General features: G+C 41.8%; 1 protein-coding gene across 2 annotated transcripts in view; it reads left to right on the forward strand.

The window, feature by feature from the left end:
- The first annotated feature begins 15,684 nt into the window (after positions 1–15,684).
- The window catches only part of LOC127372569 (inositol polyphosphate-5-phosphatase A), a 138,325-nt gene continuing 132,812 nt past the window's right edge, over positions 15,685–21,197 (forward strand). Inside the window, exon 1 of one of the 2 annotated variants that reach the window (XM_051416465.1) lies at positions 15,685–16,321. In XM_051416465.1, coding sequence (XP_051272425.1) covers positions 16,244–16,321 — 78 coding nt within the window. In that variant the 5' untranslated portion in view covers positions 15,685–16,243. The remainder of the gene's footprint in view (positions 16,322–21,197) is intronic. The other variant, XM_051416474.1, reaches the window with a different exon arrangement.

The following is a 21,197-nucleotide window of genomic DNA, read 5'->3' on the forward strand; positions in this document are numbered from 1 at the left end:
CATCCTCTTTCACTCTGCAGGAGGCTGACTAACAGCATTAATCTCTACTGCCATCTCCTGGAAGAAAGCGAGAATGCAAGTGTCACATTTTTATTAGTATTCCATGTGCGGCTTTCTTCTATCCCACGACTCTGAATTTAAAAAGAGAGATTTAATAATTTCCTGTCTTGATGCTTGCGTGATAAGACGAGGCATACAGTCTAGTTCAGTTGTGTTGTTTAAACAGTTTGTATGTCTGCATGTCTCTCAGCAAAAAATGTTCATTTCTGGTAAACTGTTTACACCCTAACGTTACCCGACTGCCAAAAATCCCCTCTGTAAACAGGTCAGACAAGGAAGCTCAGTTATGATCTTGAAAGCAAATATATGTTGGTCACAATGTGGAACAATTTCATCATTTTCAGTCAGGCCGGGGCCACCAGTTGATGTCAATTAAGCCCCACTCTGCCGGGACATTTACATAAGGCTCTGGAGAGCAGCACAGAGCGCGGTTTGTTTCCCATTTTGGCAGCAGCCGTTTCCTAGATACACACAGGCCTGTTTTCAGCACCTTCAGGAGCTTTGTGTTTGACAAGCAGCAAAAAAAAAAAAAAAAAGGCCTAATCCCTTCGGTTTATATTTAGTACAGTCCTCTCATTACAAGAAGTCTGAATCACGGGGTCGTTGGCTTGACTTATTGCCAGTTATGGTTTGAATGAATGGAGGAATGAGTGGGAGAGGTGATGTTGGCCCGGAGCAGGGTAACCTCCCCTGTGTTTTGGATGGGCGGCTGTTAAAATGGCTGTTGTTTTTAGTTGGGTGAACGGCTTCAGACCTGTGACGCACATGTATTTCTGAGTAGACCCTATTTACTGAAGGGGGAAAAAAGCATGCCTTTAATACAAAGCTGCTTTGTAACTGAGGATATCGTCACTCACTAAGTTTCGCTATTTAGTAAAAGAAAGACATGATCAATCTGTGTGTATGCACAGAGTAACTAACCTCTAGATGGCGGTAACACAGACAGAGTCACACTGCTGGGGCAAATAATGGTTTCAAGATGGACAGATTTGGGATAATCTGTCCATATCTGTGACTATGTGTACATAGACAAAATATTCACTTTTATTCCACACGGACAATATTCCAAGTAAGCTGATTTTCCACTAATATTCCCATTTACATGCAGCTGTGTCCTTCCAACCAAAACTGTGGGCTTTTCTTTTGTGCCTCCATCTCTACAGAGCTCACTTTTTGCTCTGCGCTCCAATAACAGCGCATCACACCTCGGTCACCAAAACACCAAAAAGACGTTTTTGAAGATGGTTAAAAGATAAAAGTGAAATACATAAATACTTGTTAGCTAATGTTAGCAAAATGGAACCTAATGTGCTAGAGCCAGGAACTGATGTAGATTAGCTCGAAAGGTTTTAGTTTACTAGCGTTTTGTTAACATTACCTAACCTAATGTGACTATAAAATATCCTGTAAATGTTGCTTTTAACCTTCTTTGCAGGAAAGGAGAAAGATGAATGCTTCTAAAACCCGAATAATATCAGAATAGTTAGACATCTTAATAAGAAAAGGCTGTTTATGTGACCCCTATCAAATTCAGAATACTGTCATATGGTGTAAAAGTACGGAATAATGTCCGACGAGGTGTCCATTATCAGAATTACTTCTGTTAACAATTCATTCATTCATTATGGTCAAAATATTCAGCGTTCACCAACTTAATAAACAACCCCAGAAGGATAATAACGCAAGACAAGAGAGTAGAGTCAGGTTTGAATATTCAGTTTGTCACTGTGAGTGAACCCTTTCACATTGCACACAATGACTGTATCCATCTTAATGCAAAAATATTGATTAGTTCAGCTTCTATCATCAGTGTTTTTGTACCTTTACTGCAGTCATTCACTCGTTAACACTGATTCCAGCTGTTTTCAGGGATCCCACTGAAGGAGGATGAATATTGGACTTAATTCATCAGGTGAACACAAACACAATGTTAATGTGTCTCTGTGTAAATAACCAACTGTTTGCTAATAAATTTGTCGTATCAATTGTGCTTACAGTCTATTTCCACTGCCCCCCAGTAGCTAAAAAAGGGTTTATCTTCTTAAGTTTTCTTTATTTATTGTCTTTAGTTTGAAGTATTCCACTGAATGTCAAAGTTACATGATTAGAAATGATCTGAAAATAGTACGAGCAATGAGTTGAAGCAGGGACAGTCTTACCAGTCAGTCCCCTGTTGAACTAAAACTGATTTAGGCCATCAGCAGCCTCATTCAGAAAATAACTGACCTTTATCCCAGTAGAATAACGTGCTCCAAATTAATTGGTAAGGGAGGATAAATTAGTATGGTGCGATATTATAAAGCACCCAGTGGGAGCTCCAAAATAGGCTTCCTCGCAGTGGGATCCACTCTGGCCGAGAGAGAGAGGGAGAGAGAGAGAGAGAGAGAGGTGGAGAAATATGCCAGAGATTTAAGGATACAGTCCAGGCAGAAAAAGGCTAACTTTGTGAACTGACCTAACTGAAATAAAATGATGGGGTTAACTGAAGCCCCCAGCTTTTCATGGCCCTGCGTGTCCCCTTTTTGTGCTTGGGTTTTTGTGAAGGGGACAAAATCTTTTTCCCATATTACAGTGCATTTACATATATAGTATGACTGGGAAATCAAGCACAAGTGAAATTTTTGGGTAAAAACTTAAAATCTTTTTGCTGTGTCTGAAAGAGGACACATACACCTTGTGGCAAAATGTCCAGTTCAAGAAATAAATCCTGTAGATTTCTGAGCAAAGGAGTCATCCAGGTGCCCACAGAACCACTGTCAGCATCTTCTTTAAACACTTTTAACTTCATTAATTATCTACATGAGTCATATAATCATATATTGTTGTTTTCTTTATAGTGATAACTGAAAGTACTGCCCTGTACGGTCTGTACCAGAGAGTGCGATAAGAAAATGGGGTTGAAAACTGAAACTTTATTTAAATTGTTGTTGTTGTTGTTGTTGTTGTGTTGTTCATGTGATGCAAGTATTGTTGCCTGTATTAATAAAAGAGAGACAAAAGAAGAAAACATATATATATAAGTTGAACAGATGGACACCAGATGTCTCCTTCTTCAGTGTAAAGTCCATTCTCAGTGTATGTGCACTGGTGGGTCAGGCTTTTACACTACACATGGTAGTTTGATTAATTATGAATGTAAACATATTGATTAGGGCAACTTTAAAGCTGCTATAATCAGTTTTGGTTCTCTTTCACCACTTCCATCAGTGTTGTTTCCACTGATGCAGCATGCGGCTTCCGGCCCAGCTCCAAACAGCAAGCAGACAAAATTAGCAACTAGCTGGTGAACATAGTGGAGCATTTAGCAGCTAAAGAGCCGGATATTTCTGCAGTCTAAAACTATTATACATTATGGACGGAAGCATCATTTATGTTCTGTTACTCGACAACAGCAGCCTTCCTTCAATTAGCAATAATTCAATAATGGAATCAATAAAAACAAGGCAGTCGGAAATGTAACATATTAAAAAGAACATGTAAATTAAAAAGATGAGAACAAACAATGAGAAGGCCCTATTGAAACTGCTCTGGCTGTTATTATTATTATTATTATTATTATTCTAATACCTAATTAATCACATTTTTGGAAGCCTTAACATGCTCAAAAATGGCTTAGGCACGCCCCCCAGAATCAGCCCCCAAGACACGTACGGCCGACATGAATGAAAATTGGTACACACGTGGATCAGACAAGCAAAAAAGCCTCTTTGTTCAGTGCAACCTAAAGACCATCACAATTAAAAGTTGTGCTCTTTGTGTCTGTAAGTTGAAGGGCGTGTCCATAGCGTGGCGTAAAATTCCCATTCGCCATGAAACAGGAAGTTGTCATGACTTCCGTGTACAGGGTCCAATCTCCATCAATCCTTACATATTTGGTAACCCTAACCAAGTCAGCGGTGTTATGGGAACTTCACCTAACATTCGTGGGTAGATATTCAATGTCCACTCAGAAAGTTTCACCCTCCTCCTAGCTTGTGGAAAATCAAACAACCCATTACAAACTGAGAAATCTGTCGCTCAATACTGCAGCGGTGAACATTCATTGGCTCATTGGCTCACTGGTGTCCCTTGTGGAAACTCAGTGGGGACACAGTCTCAAACAATTGTATGTCAGCCATGACAGTTTTGGGGGAATCAACAGCAAATGATGGCTCAAAATATTTTTTCATGGGCAGGCAAACACGGCTAAAAGGTCCACAAAATCCCTTGAACTTATCATTTTCCCTCGACTCCTTGCTGACAGGCTGGAGGCTCTCTGGTTTTTCTGATGGTTCGTAGCCTGTGTCTTGCCTTGAGTTTCTCCGCAACTAGACTGAAAAGAGGCTGTGTTAATGTAGCCTGGGGAATGGGTGTGGCCTGGGATTCTGTTCAGCTGGGAAGCATCCATGAGAAGCAGAGCTGGGAAGCTCTATCTAAGAAATTCTGGGAAGGTCCAGTGAGGAGGAGAGCTGAGAAAAGAAAAAGAAGAAAGTTGACTACCTGGTTATTCTGGTTACCGGTTTTACTTTCATATGAACTAAGTTATCATATCCCCGATCAACCGAACTCTATAAAGAAAACAAGCATTTTAAAAGTTGTCGTCTCGTACCCAGACCCGACAAAGTATGAATTTAGCCTTTTTTCAAATGGCCATCATGATGTACTTATTTCGGTATCATTTTGACCCGTTTATTGACATTAAGTCCCAGCAAAATCAGTTTATTGTGGGTTCGTACCACTGCTGTAAGCCAGATTAAAGGGCGAATATTCGCCTCACGTTCCTCGTGCAAGGAACATGAGCAAACCACTCACTTCCCCCTATGTGAGAACGCAACATTACTCTGGTATTATGGGCGGGAAGCACCGTCAGCCAGGGGCATGTGTCTGGGAATGACTCCCCAGTCTCTTTGACACTTCCGTCTCATACTTACCTGGCAGGGGAGATACCTTGTTTAAGAAGCTTGTTCACCCAGAGCAAGGATTAGCCGTTGCTGTCCGGCTGTGCTGACCCCTCTGTATGGAACTGGGACTGTACAAAAAGCAAATTTGTCTACAGAGTCTACGACTCAACGTGGCAGTTTTGGGATTTGATCCCCTCTAGTGGTCAAGGTGGTGTAACAACACATTGCAATGCAAGAAGTGGCTCCTCCTGGTGATCAAACTGTGTTATGAGCACTAGATTGATGTTAGTTCAATTATCAATACCTAGATGGGGATCTGAGCACACAAACTCTCAATTTATTTGTACGCTGATGAGGTAAATCCAGAAGAAAGACATCTTTATATTGGTTTGTCTTATTATTTAATGTGTTTATATATCATGTACCAGTATTTACTACAAGCACAAATGTCATTTTGTGTATTTTAGTGACTTCTTTCATATATTTTGTGATATGTGGTGTCCTACTACTACTTAAACTGTAAGATGATAAAGTTGGGCGGTGCGACTGCAAAGGGTTTGAGCCTCTGTTTTAGTTGTCTGGTCCGTGCCAGATTGTGGAGGAATGGGTGTGGCCTTGGAACATTTTCAGCCCATGAGAAGGGGAGCTGGGGAGCTTTATTTAAGAAATTCAGGGAAGCGCTCTTGAGCAGGGGAGTGCAAAGCAAGCCTGTTCCAGGCGCTGACGACGCTCTGTCTTGTAGAGTCATTGGGAGCAAGTTTTCCCTCCTCCAAGGCAATCTCAAATCTCTGCTGAGCTCCTCCGTGTGCTGGTACCCGGGGAGATGATTTGGACCGCACACGTCCTCTACACAATGATCAAGCTCAGGAGCCACAACATGGTCAGTGAGATGTAGGTCAGTGTTTTGTTTGGGCTACTGTAGAAACAAACAAACAAAAACTCAATGATTCCTATATTCAGGTGATTATGCACTGATGACAATAAACCTATGAATATTATATTCCATTTCTGCCAATAGATCCTTCCAGATGTTGTTACACACTGCACCAAACATACGAAAATACAGTGAAACTCGTACTTCTTCATAACAGTTGTTTCCACTGTGAAAATGATGTTGCTGATTGTGAGACTTTTTTATCGTTTTTACCCTCAAGATGTGTTTGAAGACATTTAAAAATACTCTACTGGAATCATAATTTATGTCTGATATGGTTTTTCCACATAAAATTTGATTAGCTAGTAGAAAATTCCTTATGATTACATCTACTCATTCTCCCTTATTGAAAAATCCAGCCTCCTGCAAATATTTTTCATTCAACGGTTTACTTGCTGGACACAAGCTGTGTCCCCCGACTTCATCAGAAAGCAAAGTTCTCAGTATTAAATCTTTCAACTACAGATAAAACTCTGATAATGATGATGATAATACTTTATTTTCAGATTAAGTTTGTCCATTTGCATCATCACAGAAAAGAGATAAACAAGAAACAAAAATACACAGGCCTACATTTAACATTACAAACACAGAGGACAATATCCAAGGCCATAAAATGTACACTTGATCTGGGATTAAACTCCATATTTCATTTTAGGATTGACCGGTCAACAAAGGAGTGTTTCAGTCTAATGTTGTTAAATCGTGGAACCCTGCATCTCTGGTTCGATGGTAACAATATATATTCACTGTTTAGGACATGGCTGGGGTCAGAGACAATGCTGTTAGTCAGTCTTAATATATTATTATGGTAGGATGATTCATAGAGTTTAAAATACAAATTGGTTCACTAAAGGAAACATATAATAGGTTTGTTCAAACAATCTGAAAGTCCTGTAGACAAACATTTTATTCAAATGATATGGAAATATGTCAGAGAGACATAAATGTCCCTGGAATGACTCAGAGATAAACCTTAATCAGCACACACACACACACACACACACACACACACACACACACACACACACACACACACACACCTCCCTTCCTCTAATGAAATAGTTTTTCTCATGCTGAATTCCCATGCTAACAAAGCTGGCTCTCTTGGGATACATACATCAGGTCTACATGATTGTGAGACTGGAGATAAAACTTCATGTCGAGCGAGTCTTAATACATCATTACATGGCTGAATCCCTGCTCTTTGGGAGACATGAGAAAGCCTGATTATTTCCAGGTTCGGCTATTTTTAGATACGTGAATTTTAGCAGTAGAAAAATCGGGGTCAAAGTGCACATACTTGCTTGCAGTCTGGAATTCCAACATAATTTTTTCCATTACCCAGAGTGCTGAAGGAGGGGCTTCTAGTCAGTGCGTAGAACTTCTTTATCAGCAGCAGACACACACACACACACACACACAGATTTCATTACCCCCTCCTTACGTTCCCCCTGTGGGATATCCTGCCTAGAGTTAGCGGTGTAGTATTTACTGATACTCATGGAACGCATTACCTGAGTTGTTATCTGTATGCACACAGACCTCCACACATATTTGTCCTGTTATTTTTAGGGCCATTTCCACTTGTTCTCCCTTCAAGCTGTTTGATTAGCAGGAAGAAAAGTGTCAGAGGCATGCATGAACGAGCTCACAGTCCGAGATGTCAGGCAGGATTGATTTATCAGGAATATAGTTCGGAAGAAATTGTTTGACATTTTGGGAAATGCACTTATTCGCTTTGTTGCCGAGGGTTAGATGAAGAGATGGCTACTACTCTCATCTCTATGCAATTACTATGAAGTCAGGAGATGGTTATCTTAGCTTAGCATAAAGACATTACTTATAAGGTTGCTAAGCAGGCAGCAGAGCCTCACATAACCCCCTGTAAAATCTCAACTTGCCATTTAACATTTAGGCTTTTGTTCAGATTAAACCAACAAGATATAAGATGTCAATTCGGGTAGAAGTGCAGATAGGCAGGGGAATTACCTTTGGACAGAGCAAGGCTAGATGTTTCTCCCTGCTTCCAGACAGACATGAAAGTGGTACCAATACTCTCATCTAACTCTCAGCAAGAAACCAAACAAGCATATTCATCAAAAAGTTGAACTACTCCTGAGTTTCTAAAGGAAGTAGGAAATAGTTTGCAGACAGTTGTGAGACAGGAGATGAAGGTAGGCTACAACGTAGGGGTGGAATGGCTCACAAAATATACAGTTTGGTTCATATCACGGTTTTGGGGTTATTGTTTTCTAATTAGTGCAAACATAAAATGCTGCCATATTACAAATCATATGCTGAAAACCCCAACGCCCCATTTCTGCTATGGCTGCTTATTTTTAGCTATAACTAGTGCGTGCTTTTTTGACCTCACAGCCTCAAATTTCAAAGGAAGTGAACGATACACACACACCGCGACCCCTGACCAAACCAAATGGTTCAGATATTTTACATAAAGTGTTCCATCCCTATAGAAACAGCTGGCAAGCCGTTAGCAATCTTATTCCCCCCCACCGCCCTTTTCAATAAAGTTAATTATTGATAAAATGAAGTACAGTCCTTAGAAGAAAACATAAAGATGGAGTAGACAGCCCAGGACAGAGAGTCCTGTTGAGCATTATATCACCAAGCTTATGGCAAACGTTTGATCCTTTCTGGTAGCCCGTCTCCTGAAATGCACTTCATAGAGCACTATAGAGTACAGGAAGTAGAAGGAAGAAGTGTTAAACCTGTAAATGAGTTAGCATTTTTTTTTACTTCTGGTTCCCTCGTCTCGAAAGGTTTTCACATTGGTTTTTGGTTAGATGCCAGGAAGAAGGTGGTTAACACAAGTTTAAGAGAGTTACATTTTGTTCTACGACATAAAATATGTCCGTAAATACCCCACCTGTGCATTTTGAAGCTTTTACATGTCTTTAAAAAGGCAATTGCTAACAAATGGCTGAATGACAATCCTGTGACATTTAGTTGTGGAGATGTTGAAGTTATGTTGTAGTTTGTTTACAGCCTAATGTTAGCAGTGGCGTTCATTTGTGAAGATCGTTGAACAAAGAATGTAAGCATCATTAACCTTGGTTATTTTCTGTAATAATCCAAACTCTAATGGAAAAATCCCGTTGGTTTATTGTCGAAGGAACCAGGGTGATGCTAACTTCATTCCTCCAGCCCTCTTGTTATTTCATGCTCGGCTTGCTGAGCTCTACTTGTAACTTCATTTTCCCCTCCTCGCTCCTCTGTCTTCCTCATCCTTCATCCCTCCTTTCCTTCTGTCTTCTTCTGCCTATTAAGGACACCGCTAATGGGTTTTTTTTTAGCTTTGTCTTCTTTCGACCTCCTCCTGAGCAAAACTATTAACTCTCACTCATCCAAAGCCAGCATGACTTACTGTAAGCATATACGGCAACACAATGTTAACTTTATGATAAACATTAGTCAGTCAGACTGAGACTGTTCCAGTGGAGTCCACACAGTTTACACAGCTCTAATGGTGCTCACTTCACTGGGATATTGGCGAGTATAACATTCTGCAAATGAGATATCATCTCATTTGGATTGTTTTCAAGGGCGGCCTGATCTGTTTTTAATTAAAGCTCCGTACATGGACACACACACAACACTGTGTGGCACTGATTTCTTCCCACTGAGCGTTATCATTATCCTCTGTGTGTCTCTGAATGACTGATATTCTGTAGCATATCATGTTCACACATACAGAACATGGTGAAACTCCCACATAAATAAACATACACTCGTGCAAACACGACCACGACACGGTAGACACAAAGACGCACACTCCCTCTCTCCACACACACACACACACACACACACACACACACACACACACATGTCTCCCATGCCAGACACAGCTGTGAGCACTCTCGTTTTGGCGATAATCTCTCAGCTCTCTTCAAAGACTCTTAGTCAGCCATGACCGTGGCTCCTTCTCCCCAAACACACACTCACAGACACACACTACTCCAATGCTGTTAACATAATAGCTGCGAGAGCCATCCTTTAGCAATCTGAGGTTTGCCACCGTTCTCTCCTGTCGTCTCCGCACAGCTGGACGCTCACTGAATGTGGTGACATACATTACAATATGCACGAAATACAATAAAGCAGCACTGACGAGGCCCAAAGATTATTTTGAACATACTCAATAAAATGAGCTCTCACACTGATTCCGTTACCTCATCTGTCCTCTAAGGAACAGGAGCTCATTGCTCTGTTATCAAGCATGTCATATGCCTGCCCTGCACTGTTGACCTCAAACTACCTTTGACTGGAGTGGGCTATTTATGGTCCCAGGCTCCCTCACAATCATCGGGGGAGATCACATCATGCCGTGTGAAAAGCATGTCTGTAATTAACAGATGATGACCTGTGAATTATGCAGAAGAGTCACGCTGTGTTCCTGCCAGATGTTAGGTCTGAGAAGCTAAAAGGTGACAGGGAGCAACATCACTGATCATTTTTCTTCCCAAAAATGTGGGAGGGGGTAGCGGGGGTGGGTGGTATGAGAGACGGACAGACAGAGACAACAATAGCAACAACTATACTAGTAGAAATGATTAATAATGTTGATGAGGATGACTAGGAGGATGACGACAACAACGACAATAGCAACAACAATGAGGAATGAGGAATAATAATGATGATGATAATAATATGACTAATAATAATAATAATATCAGTAACATTGGCAGTGGGGGTCAAACAGGCACAACAGCTTTATATTAGTAATCAAGGAAACCAATAACTGATATTAACAGTAAAAAGGGTAAAAAGAGTCTCAAATTTATTTATTAATTACCAGGTGTAATGTAACTAAGTACATTTACTCAAGTACAAGTACAAATTTGAGGCACTTCCATTTTATGCTACTTCATACTTGTACTCCATTACATTTATTTGATAACTTTAGTTACAAATTATATATATAAGTATATTTTGATGATATTACAATATTCTATACCGTGGTTATAAATAAATACTTATAACTTGTAGCTTGTAACCAATCAGATGGTGTTGTGGGTTGGACATTGAGTGATGAAGACTACAGAGTGATGACTACAGACAGAGGCAGCTGTATCAGAGTCAAAAGTAACGTATTTTAAAATTTTATTGGCCATCAGATTAATACTGAATTAACTGATAATCAGAAAAATGCTGAATATCGGATCCGATAATCGACCAGGATGATAATCAGTCCATTACTAATTCAAACAGGGGCACATGATGCTATATAGTAGACATATATAAAATCAGTTTGACCTCTGCTTACTGTCATCAGGTGCACTCTTCATCCTAAAGCTAAAATTCAACAACATTCATTCAATGTTCAATTAAATGTTTTAAATGAGGCGAGGTTGTGTTTCCCCAGCTCAGTCCTAAGCCCTGTGTCAGTAAGCAGGTGAGCTAATGCTGAATGAGCAATTTGCTGTCAACAAACAGGTTTTGTGAAGCCAGGAAAAGCCTGATATAATCTATCCTCATTCACAATAATCCATTACTCATGGGCTTGGCAGTGTATCTGAGCACCACTGGCAAACTCCAGTCATGCACACAGATTTCCAGTCTATATATGAAAATTTCCAAGATTTTGTTGCCAAAACCTAAACAGGAAATCTTTAGATCAAAGAGTGCCTGTCCACATTTGGCAAAGGGCATCTAAGTCTGTCAAATGATCACACATGCAATGGAAAAGGCAATTACAGTCTAAATTCTGTAGCACAACATGTTAGGACATGTGTTTCAGGTCAGTCAGGACCATTTTAGGCGTCCACCACGGGCTGCTGATTGAGCCCGGTTACATAGATCAGTGTGATAACAATCTGCTGTTGGCATCCAGTAGGTTGCAGAGGTTCTAGTCATGCTTAATCATAGCTGTGATATGATGATGATGATGATGATGATGATGATGATGAGTTATTAAACTTTTATTTTGATTGCAATTGCATTGACGCAGACACATTAGCAGATATTTAAACAGTTCACTCCATGTTATTCACCCCGGTGAGCTAATGGTTTTGTTTTCAGCTTGTGGACAAGATGTTTTAACACTCAGCCATTTAACATGTATAGGGTAGTTCGGAGGTCTAAGGTACATATTAAAGTGGTTACACAGCATTTTGTTTATGTTAGCAATGAATCAAATTATTCTCTGTAGTTGTAGTACTGCCGAGCCCACAATAGATCAACACTTCAGGCCGCAGTTTTTCGCACCTCACAGTTTCCACAAACAAAAACAGTTACGGTTTATTTAAAGTGATGTGCTACAAAGGTGTGGTGGTGCCTGCAGAAGTGGGTATGCTCCAGAGTATGCACCAATTCTTGTAAGTGGCCCGTCAAGCAAAGGATAACCACCCTGTGTTCTGAACAGTGACATGTAAACCTACTCTCGCATATTTAGCTCACCCAAAAATGGGCCAGTATTTGCACATGTCACTTAACTTCTGCTGCTTGACTTCAGGCAGTAAGGATCGTTATGAAATTAACATTGGCCACAGACGAAGTGCAGGTTTTGCATCAATATTGACCCACAGATGGATGCGACAACAACATAATTATGCATTTGTGTCATGCATTCGTCAGCCTAGGAAAAGGACACACTGAATGATGCACATTAGAAGTGGGTATAACCAATTCCAACTGAAAAATAAGTAGGTATACTCCGTATACCTTCATATGCACTACACCACCCATTGTAGACTAAGCCCACAAGCTCAACATTAAATTACCTGCTTAGTGTGAAACAGCTGATGAAGACAGTGTAACATCTAGAAAGCTAAAGACAGACGACAAAGTGCTAAAATGCCAGTGAACGTTTCACAAGACACTGCAAAGGTGTGTCCACATCGCACTTTTATTTGTGTTAGATGGTGAAGTTGTGGGCAAGTCTGTGTTTATTTGGATCAATGTGTATAATGTGTAATACTTTCGAGCTTATTGACCCTTTTCACAGCAGATATTTTGACTCAGTCATTGTAGGAAAAGGTGACAGTGAGCCTGTAGAGGCTAAATGGAATACAGACTTCATTGGTGTTGTTAACAAGGACAGGTGCAACTTGACAAGTCGATCTTAGCTGAATAAATGGGGTATGGAGTATGTCTCCAGTTAATGTAAAAATGTTTAAATGATACACTTTAAATGAGAAATCTTGAGTTTTAATCTGATCCAGGACAGTTTTGTTGGCTCTCTCTCTCTCTCTCTCTCTCTCTCTCTCTCTCTCTCTCTCTCCCTCTCTCTCTCTCTCTCTCTCTCCTTGCCTCCACATTGACCCATCCAGGAAGGGAAACTGCACACCAAGGTTTATGACCAGACTTACATGCCTAAACTCATACAAATACCTCAGTAGTACTAAAGGAAACCTCTGCACACCCTAAAGAGAAAGAAAGGAATCCTTGATCGGTTCTACCATGGTACCCTCAGGTGGTCTGTGACCTGACTGCATGTGTTCTCGTTCTCTCACATGAGGGCCCTATATCAGTCAACCTTTTCTCTCCAGTCTGACACCGCTGAATGCCTGTGGCCTTCTCAAAGAGATGTGGCATCAGTAGCATTCGTGGACAAATATGCACTGACAAGGAAGATGCATTGTTGTAGGTGATAGCTTATCTCTGAACCTTGAAACTGTTCATTAAAGTTGCAGTGTGTAACATTTAGGAGGATCTATTGGCAGAAATGGATTGGATTGCTATGTTTTCATTAGTGTATTAATCACTTTCACCTTAGAACGAGCTGTTTTTATCTACAGAGGGAGCAGGTCCTCTTCTATGGACTCTGCCATGTTCAACCGTTATGTTTCTACAGTATCCCAGAACAGACAAACCAAATGACCGAGTAGATCTGGCCTTTTGCGTTTGTCGCGAGTTCCACAGCCAACGTACCCTCTCCTACATGTTTGAAAGGCTGAGGTGTATTCACATGGTTGCAATCTGAAACTTCATCACTAGATTGGTCCTTTTCAATATTTCCATGCAAAGCACTCCCTACTGATTGATTGATGGGTGAATGTCATGATACTATTGGTTGAAATCGATTAGTTTATGCTTACGTAAGCATGCTTCACATTTTGTTTTACAGGAACAAAAAAATGATTGGATTTTGATCTCTTTGAGCTCTCAGCCATGTCATAGTTCCCACATTAATTTGATCAAGATTTTCATGAGTGGCAGCAGTCGTGCAGCGAGCTGAATAGTGGGTGGGATGATCAGTGAGTTCAGAGCCGTGCTGTAGGGGCTTGTATGTTACAGTCTCCATCCTGTGGTGTTCAGAGGATGAGCCACTGAAGGACGACACTCAGTGTTGTGATATATTTATGAGATATACACATTTTGTTTTCATTCATTTAGAACGATGAACAGACAGTTTCACTAGAACTACGTAGGAGGTGTCGTACATCAAGAATAAATGGACACTCAGCAGCCAATCAGAATCACCCAGACCATGGTTAAAATTACTTTCAGCAGTTTGAGCTACAGTAGTTCATCTGTTGGATCGGTACCAGACAGAACAGCCTTCACTCCCCACGTACATCAGCTAACCTTGGCTGCCCATGACCCTGTCTCTGGTTCAGTGCTTTTCCTTCCTTGGAGCACTTTTGATAGGTACTGACCTCTGCAGACCAGGAACACCCAACAAGAGCTGCAGGTTTGGAGATGCTCTGACCCAGTCGTCCATTACAATGTGGCCCTTGTCAGAGTTGCTCAGATCCTCACACTGCCCATTTTTCCTGCTTCAACTTCATCAACATTGAGGACAAAATGTTCACTTGCTGCCTGATATATGCCCCCCCCCCCACTGACAGGAGCCCTGATAACCAGATAATAAGTTGTATTCACTTCCCCTGATTGATGTATAACAACAATAGAATTTAAAGAGAGGTTTGAAGCCAAATACCTCCCCCTCATAAACATAATTAATTATAAATATAAGAGAATCAGAATCACTTTTATTAGCCAGGTATGTACACACATACAAGGAATTTGACTGGTTTTACATGGCTCTCAATGTAGACACACACAGACTAACAGCATAAATAAACAGGACAACAAGCTTAACAAAACAGACATAAATTACTATGTACAGTTACACATATATACAAACAAACAATAAACAATGCATTGCACATTTGTAGACAGTATGGTGCAGAGTGCAAAGGATGCTGACATGTAGGCTTTCTTTATGTACATGAGGTAGGTGGATATGACAGTCAGCACATGCAGTATGCACAGGATAGTATTAGGTAATGTGGCGACAGTAGCTCAGTGTGTAGGGACTTGGATTGGGGTTGCTGGTTTAAGTCCCACAGACTTTCACCTCCTGTCCAAAAAAATAAAAAGTGCAGAGGTGCCCTTGAGCAACTGGGGCGCTGCTCATCACTCCACCATCTGCATGTCCACAAGCCCTGCATGTGCATGATTGTGTATTTCAGCCTCTGTGTGTGTGTGTGTGTGTGTGTGTGTGTGTATAAAGTGAAAAAAATAATTAATTAATTATAAGATTAATTAAAATCTTATTTTAGAATGACTTTTTTTTAAAAATATATATTTTTTTGCCTTTGAATGATAGAAGAGTGACAGGAAAGTGGGTGAGGTGAAGGAACTTAGTCACCTGGACTTTTAACGACAACGCCCCCCCCCCCCCCCTCCACCAGGTACTTCCATCAGTGTCCGATAATGGACGCCGCGGCGGGGCTGGCTGTGTTTACAGTGCGCTGGCCCTTTAAGACAGCGCCGTGTTTCCATTGGCGCGGTGACGTCAGAGCGGCGGAGGGGCTCCAGCCTATCAGCGGGCGAGCAGTGAAAGGCAATGGTCCTGGTGGAGAGTGCTGCTGTCGGAGGGGACACTTTTCTACACCGCGCTAAAAAAGAGAGAGAGAGAGAGCAGCTAGGAGGGGGGGCAAACACTCACAGTGTGGCTGAAATGAAACCCGGAGCCCTCGGGCAACTCGCCGTGGATTTAAAAACCGGGAAGTTTTTTGCGATGGCTCTGAGCGTGAAAAAGTAGCACGAGAAGCAGCACGCTAAACCGCCTTGCCTGTCTGTCTGCCTTGCCTGCCTGCCTGCCTGCCTGCCTGTCTGCCGCCAACGGACCTTCCACTGCAAGAAGCAACTCCTGGGTAGATGCACGGCCACTGCTGAAAAATATGCTCCAGCCGAGCCGCCTCAACCCCGGCTTCAGTGGCAGATCCCCGGTCTTATAGCTACCACCCCCAGTTTCGTGAGACATTCGCCGGCTTCTGTTTTTGTTATTTTTTCTTTTTCCCTCCCTCTTACCTGTAAAAGAAAAAGTCCCCCCCCCCTCACCCCTCACCCTCAAACCTCTCAGACCCACCTGCGAGAGAGAGAGAGAGAGATAATTATGGCAGGGAAGCTGACAGCAGCGCAAGGCACAGGAATACTGCTGGTGACAGCCAACGTCGGATCCCTGTTCGAGGATGTGAGTTTCTCCTCTCTCTCCATTGATACACGTCTGTCTGTCTGTCTGTCTGTCTGTCAGAGCTGTCTGTCTGTCAGAGCTGTCTCTCCTCATGAATGTGTTTAAAATGTTGTTCCTCCACACTGTCAACTCAACGTCTTCATGTCACGCTATAAAAACGTCCCTCAGCTGGTCACGACTCCTCTGTATGTATGTATGTGTGTGTGTGTGTGTGTGTGTGTGTGTGTGTGTGTGTGTGTGTCTCAACACTTGTAAACACATGGGCCTCTCATCACCATATAGACCCATGCTAGCTGTTGTGTGTTCCTCACATGCACTGACCCATTTTTTCTGTCATGTTCTGTGTGAGTGGCAGTGACAAGATGTGAGTATTGATCATAGTATTGGCTATGGCCATCATTTAGCTATGATCCATCCAACCCCTGCCTCCCCCCCCCTCCATGCAGTAGCAGTTTTACCCTTGCAGAGTACACCCACCTTTTTGAGGCTCTGCTTGTGTGCATCACTGCAAGTAAAAACCAAACTTATGTAAGTTAAATGTTTTTTTTTTTCTAGGAAGCAGGAACCAGGAGGATTTTTTAATACACAGGAGTATGTTAATTGGCCTCTGCATCACTACAGACGCTGATTTCCTGCAACATACAGCGCGGCACCCCATGTGTTTACACCCTCTAGCTATTTCTTTCATTCATGTCCGGGCTCTCCTGCAGTATCTGAACCGAGAGGTAGGGAGTTTCCTCGCGTACACTAGGGCTGTGAATAACGCTGACGCCAGCCCGAGATTGTGGACCCACCAACATCCTATTTGCATCATTGAGAGCACAAGCGGCATTCAAATATTCACTCTAGATAAAGCCACGCCACTTGCTTGCCTCGCTGAAGAAAGCAAAAGCATGCTCTGTGTAAAAATAGGTGTGTCGGGGTGGGGGGGGGGCGGCTCCTGAAGGAGTGTCTGTGCAGGTTGTTGAATGATCTCCACGGCTGTTGCTGCGTTATGGCCGTAGCTTGGTACCTAATGGCACTTAATTATAGCAGAATAGTGTGACTGCTGAAGAATAAATGCTTCAAGTTCAAACACTTTGTGTCACTTTCAGTGTTGTGTCAATAGAGAGTACCATCCCCCCCTCCCTCGCCTCTTCCTCCCTCCTCTCACCCGTGTGAAGAGCTGATCCCAAACATGAGGGAAGAGCCGTCTCCCTCGCTGGAGTAAGCCTATAAATAGCCTGCCTCTCACAAGCAGCGTGCTTTGGGTGTCTTGTGGATTTTCTTTTCTCCAGCAGACTTCTAACAGACGGAGCCAAAATGCACATTAGAGCATGTTTCCTTCTCTGCGTGGGCGTGCTGGTCATATATGAGGCTATCTATAGTCCACTGTGTTTTGGCACCCCCCTTATTATGCTGTTGAATGAAAGTCTTTGTGGACGTTTTTTACACGATTAGTTCCGTTGTAGATGAGAAGATTCTGTGTTATGGTGGCAGAGCCTGACCCTGATCCTAAAAGGAAATGCATCAGGTCCTCTGAGGGTTTATCCCCCCCCCTCATAGAGTTTGAGCTCTAGATGAAACTTTCCTTTGCTCATTACAGCTCAGTTTTTGCTGCAGGCTCGTGTGTTTACAACCATTACAAATGTAAACGCGCTCTCTAACAGCCTCGACATGCAGTTGTGGTGTGTTTGAACAAGGAGTGCCACACTGCACTATTCATTAAAGCATTTAGTGTAAAATATACACAGCTCTCCCCTCCCTGTTTATTAATGTGAAGGAGAAAGAGGTGCCTGAACAACAAGGGTTGGTCAATAAGTTTAAGATCGAATGTTGTTATGTTAATGTGCCTCTGGGGGATTGGACCCTCTCTGGAGCGCGCAGACACTGGAGACGAGCGTAAAGTCTGTTCGTTCTGTACTTTCTGAAGCATTGTGGGAAAGTAAGTCGTGGTAGATGTATTTTTTGTGGTGGTATGGTTGGTCTGGTCTGACCAGTAGCTCCTGGTGTTAACTGATTCAGCCATACTGACTTCATGGCTCGTTACATGCACTCGCTGTAATGCTGCATTCTTTGTGTGAACTCCAGCATATAGGAACTGTAGAAATTACATACAGGTAACATTATCCTGCAGAAACCGCTGCCTTTACTCTTACTCGTAGTGTCCAGATTTCACGTTCATGTGTGCAGTTTAAGTGGAATGGAAACTTTAAGTGGCAAATTACTGCAAAATAAAGCACATTTCCACGTAGTTTAACACATAATTTTGATAAAAACTGTGACGCAAAGCGGTTTTGCATATACTCTCCCACTCCTGACCTTTAGCAAATATAATTTATTATTTAAAGATTCATTGCTGTTGAACGTCAAACGCCTTCGGGTCAAATGATGAAGAAACTCCCACAGAGTAGAGCTCCGTAGCTAAAGCGGCATCAGCATCTCGCCTCAAAAACCCAGTGTCGTAGATTCATAAACTGCATCACTGCGCCACGGCTGTGCCTCGAAGCTGTGTACTGTAGGTGGCCCCAATGGGAGCAGAAGCCCCAACTCTTCAACTGTTAAGTCATTCAGTACTGTTGTTCCAGGATGCTGTCTTAACGTTTGCCTTTTTTAAACTCTTGCACCATTATTTGTCTGGGTCTTTCCCACGCTGTTACCTATTCATATGGAAAATAAACTAATCAATCACGCAGTTTTTTTTTAAATACACTCACGTGGCCTCTTCATGGTGATTAAAAACGGTGCCTTGATGTTAAAACGGCTAGTCAGCCTCAGTGTGTCATTGAGCCCATTTGGATTTTCTCTGGCTCCAGTTATCAGTTATTGTTTGAACATCTAAAGCAAAAAACAAACCGTCATCCTCAAGCTCAAGTCATTTTCCATTTCCGTCTTTGGCCCTCAGCCATCCTCTGTGAATCTAATTATGAGGGCAAACATCAGTTTCTCGCGTGTTTAAAACAGCCATCAAGAGTGAACCATTATTTGCTTTTTGTTGAGTTTCACATGCTCACTTTGTTGTTCCCGCCTCTCGCTGAGAGCTGGATTGTCTGTTTGCTGCTGTACTTTTTCAAGAAGTTAACTGGCCAGTCTAAAAAACAGCAGGCTTCAGTGTTTTAAAGGTGGCTGGATTGAATAGAGCAGCAAGCAGTCACTCCGATGTACCTGTATGGGACACGTGAAACACCAACAACACATTTTCTTACATTATCTTTCTGGTTAATTTATTCCCAACCGAAGCTGTCCTTTTTTCATTATTTTAAACCTTTACCCTGTTTCAATCACGTCGAGTATTGCTGGTCTTTTGATTGACGGTAAGAAGGCGATTAATCTTAATTTATGTTGAGCAAAGAACGCTACATGTTGACCTTGTGCGGAAACCCTTATTAAACAACTGCTGGATGAAGATGAAGCTTTAACGTACATTATCCTGCATTAGGGATGTGTATCGTTGATACCAATATTGATACTGATACTGCTTATCGACACCAATACTTATTGTCACTACCCGCCATAATTTGGTGCGGAGACATGACATAAAAAAATTGAATGGTTATTTTACCAATACTGTTTTGCAGAAATATAAGTATAAGTAAAAAAAAAAAAAGTTTCTTTCAGTGAGAATTAAATTTGTGTTGCAAAAAATTGAATCATATCTCAGTATCTGTCATAATAATCGCAGTATGATGTTTTTACCGTATGGTGCAGCCCTAGTTTGGGAGTGTATTCAGGCCTTTAAGGATATCTGCTCTTCAGGGTTGGTTTTATCCATTCCCCTACTGAAGCACAGTGGGAAAGCACTGTAGGATTTCCCCATGGGTCCTGTGGGATTCCTGATTCAAAGTCAGCCTATAGTACGCAGTTAACTATGAAGAAGCCAATAAAAGACTTTGCTTTCTGTCCACTGTTGTCAGTTGTTCATCACAGGAGGCTAAAAGAGAGTGAGTGCACACATTAGTGAGTAAATGAATAAATACATAGCTTTCTTGATCTAGGAGATCCTTTTTAAAATGCCGCTGTGGTAGCCTTATAGGTCACACTACAGCAGGCCTGTGGCACCAACCTGAACAACAGACAGCTTTGACGATGGAGTAGAGATAATATCTTAGTTAACTTTCGCTCTGGTTAAACTGTGGTTGGAAACTCACACTGGGTCGTATCACACATGTTTGGAGAGCTCTGAAGTGTTTTCCTTTGAGTATTGGCTTGTTTGAACAGGTGGACACGGTGCTGGCTGGACTTGGGTGTCACCAAATAAAAGCACCATGACGCCTGAGCGCTACAGAGGTATAGTTCTTGAAGTGTGAAGGTAATCTACTGTACCAACAAACCAGTCACAAGAAAAGTTTGGATGTTGAAATCCATTGATTAAGAAACGTTAACAAAATGCCTGAGTGCTGAATGCGAGCTGCCACCTCCATGTTTTCCTAAACCAAGCATGGACGTCTGAGAAAATACATCCCTCACAAGCCTGTGCAGATATGTCCATCATGCTTCATTTAAGTTGCAAACACTGGAATCCAGCTGGTTTAACATCCTCCACCACCCAAAACCTTTCACCTACAAAAGTCTTTGCCGGCCTTGGTTAGAGGCCTTTTTGTGTGCTTTTGCGCAGTTTGAACCTGAATAAACCCAAGATAAAAGTAACCAATTCAACTTTTCCACACTGTTCGGTCCAGAGAGAACAACTATAGATGCGATGTGAGTGTCCTTATCCATTATGTGAGCTCTGGTGGTAACTGAATCTGGCTTTGCCGACAGTAAACTGAGAGATCATATCATGACTTTTGGAGACTTTCCAGTGCAAAGCTCAGTTGGATTAATCCAAATGATTAAAATGTGACAAACAGATGCCAACTCTCCAGCTAGCTTTCATTGCTGAGGATGTAAGCTGGTG

This window comes from Dicentrarchus labrax, unplaced genomic scaffold (genome assembly GCF_905237075.1).
Source record: "Dicentrarchus labrax unplaced genomic scaffold, dlabrax2021, whole genome shotgun sequence".
Lineage (NCBI taxonomy): Eukaryota > Metazoa > Chordata > Actinopteri > Moronidae > Dicentrarchus > Dicentrarchus labrax.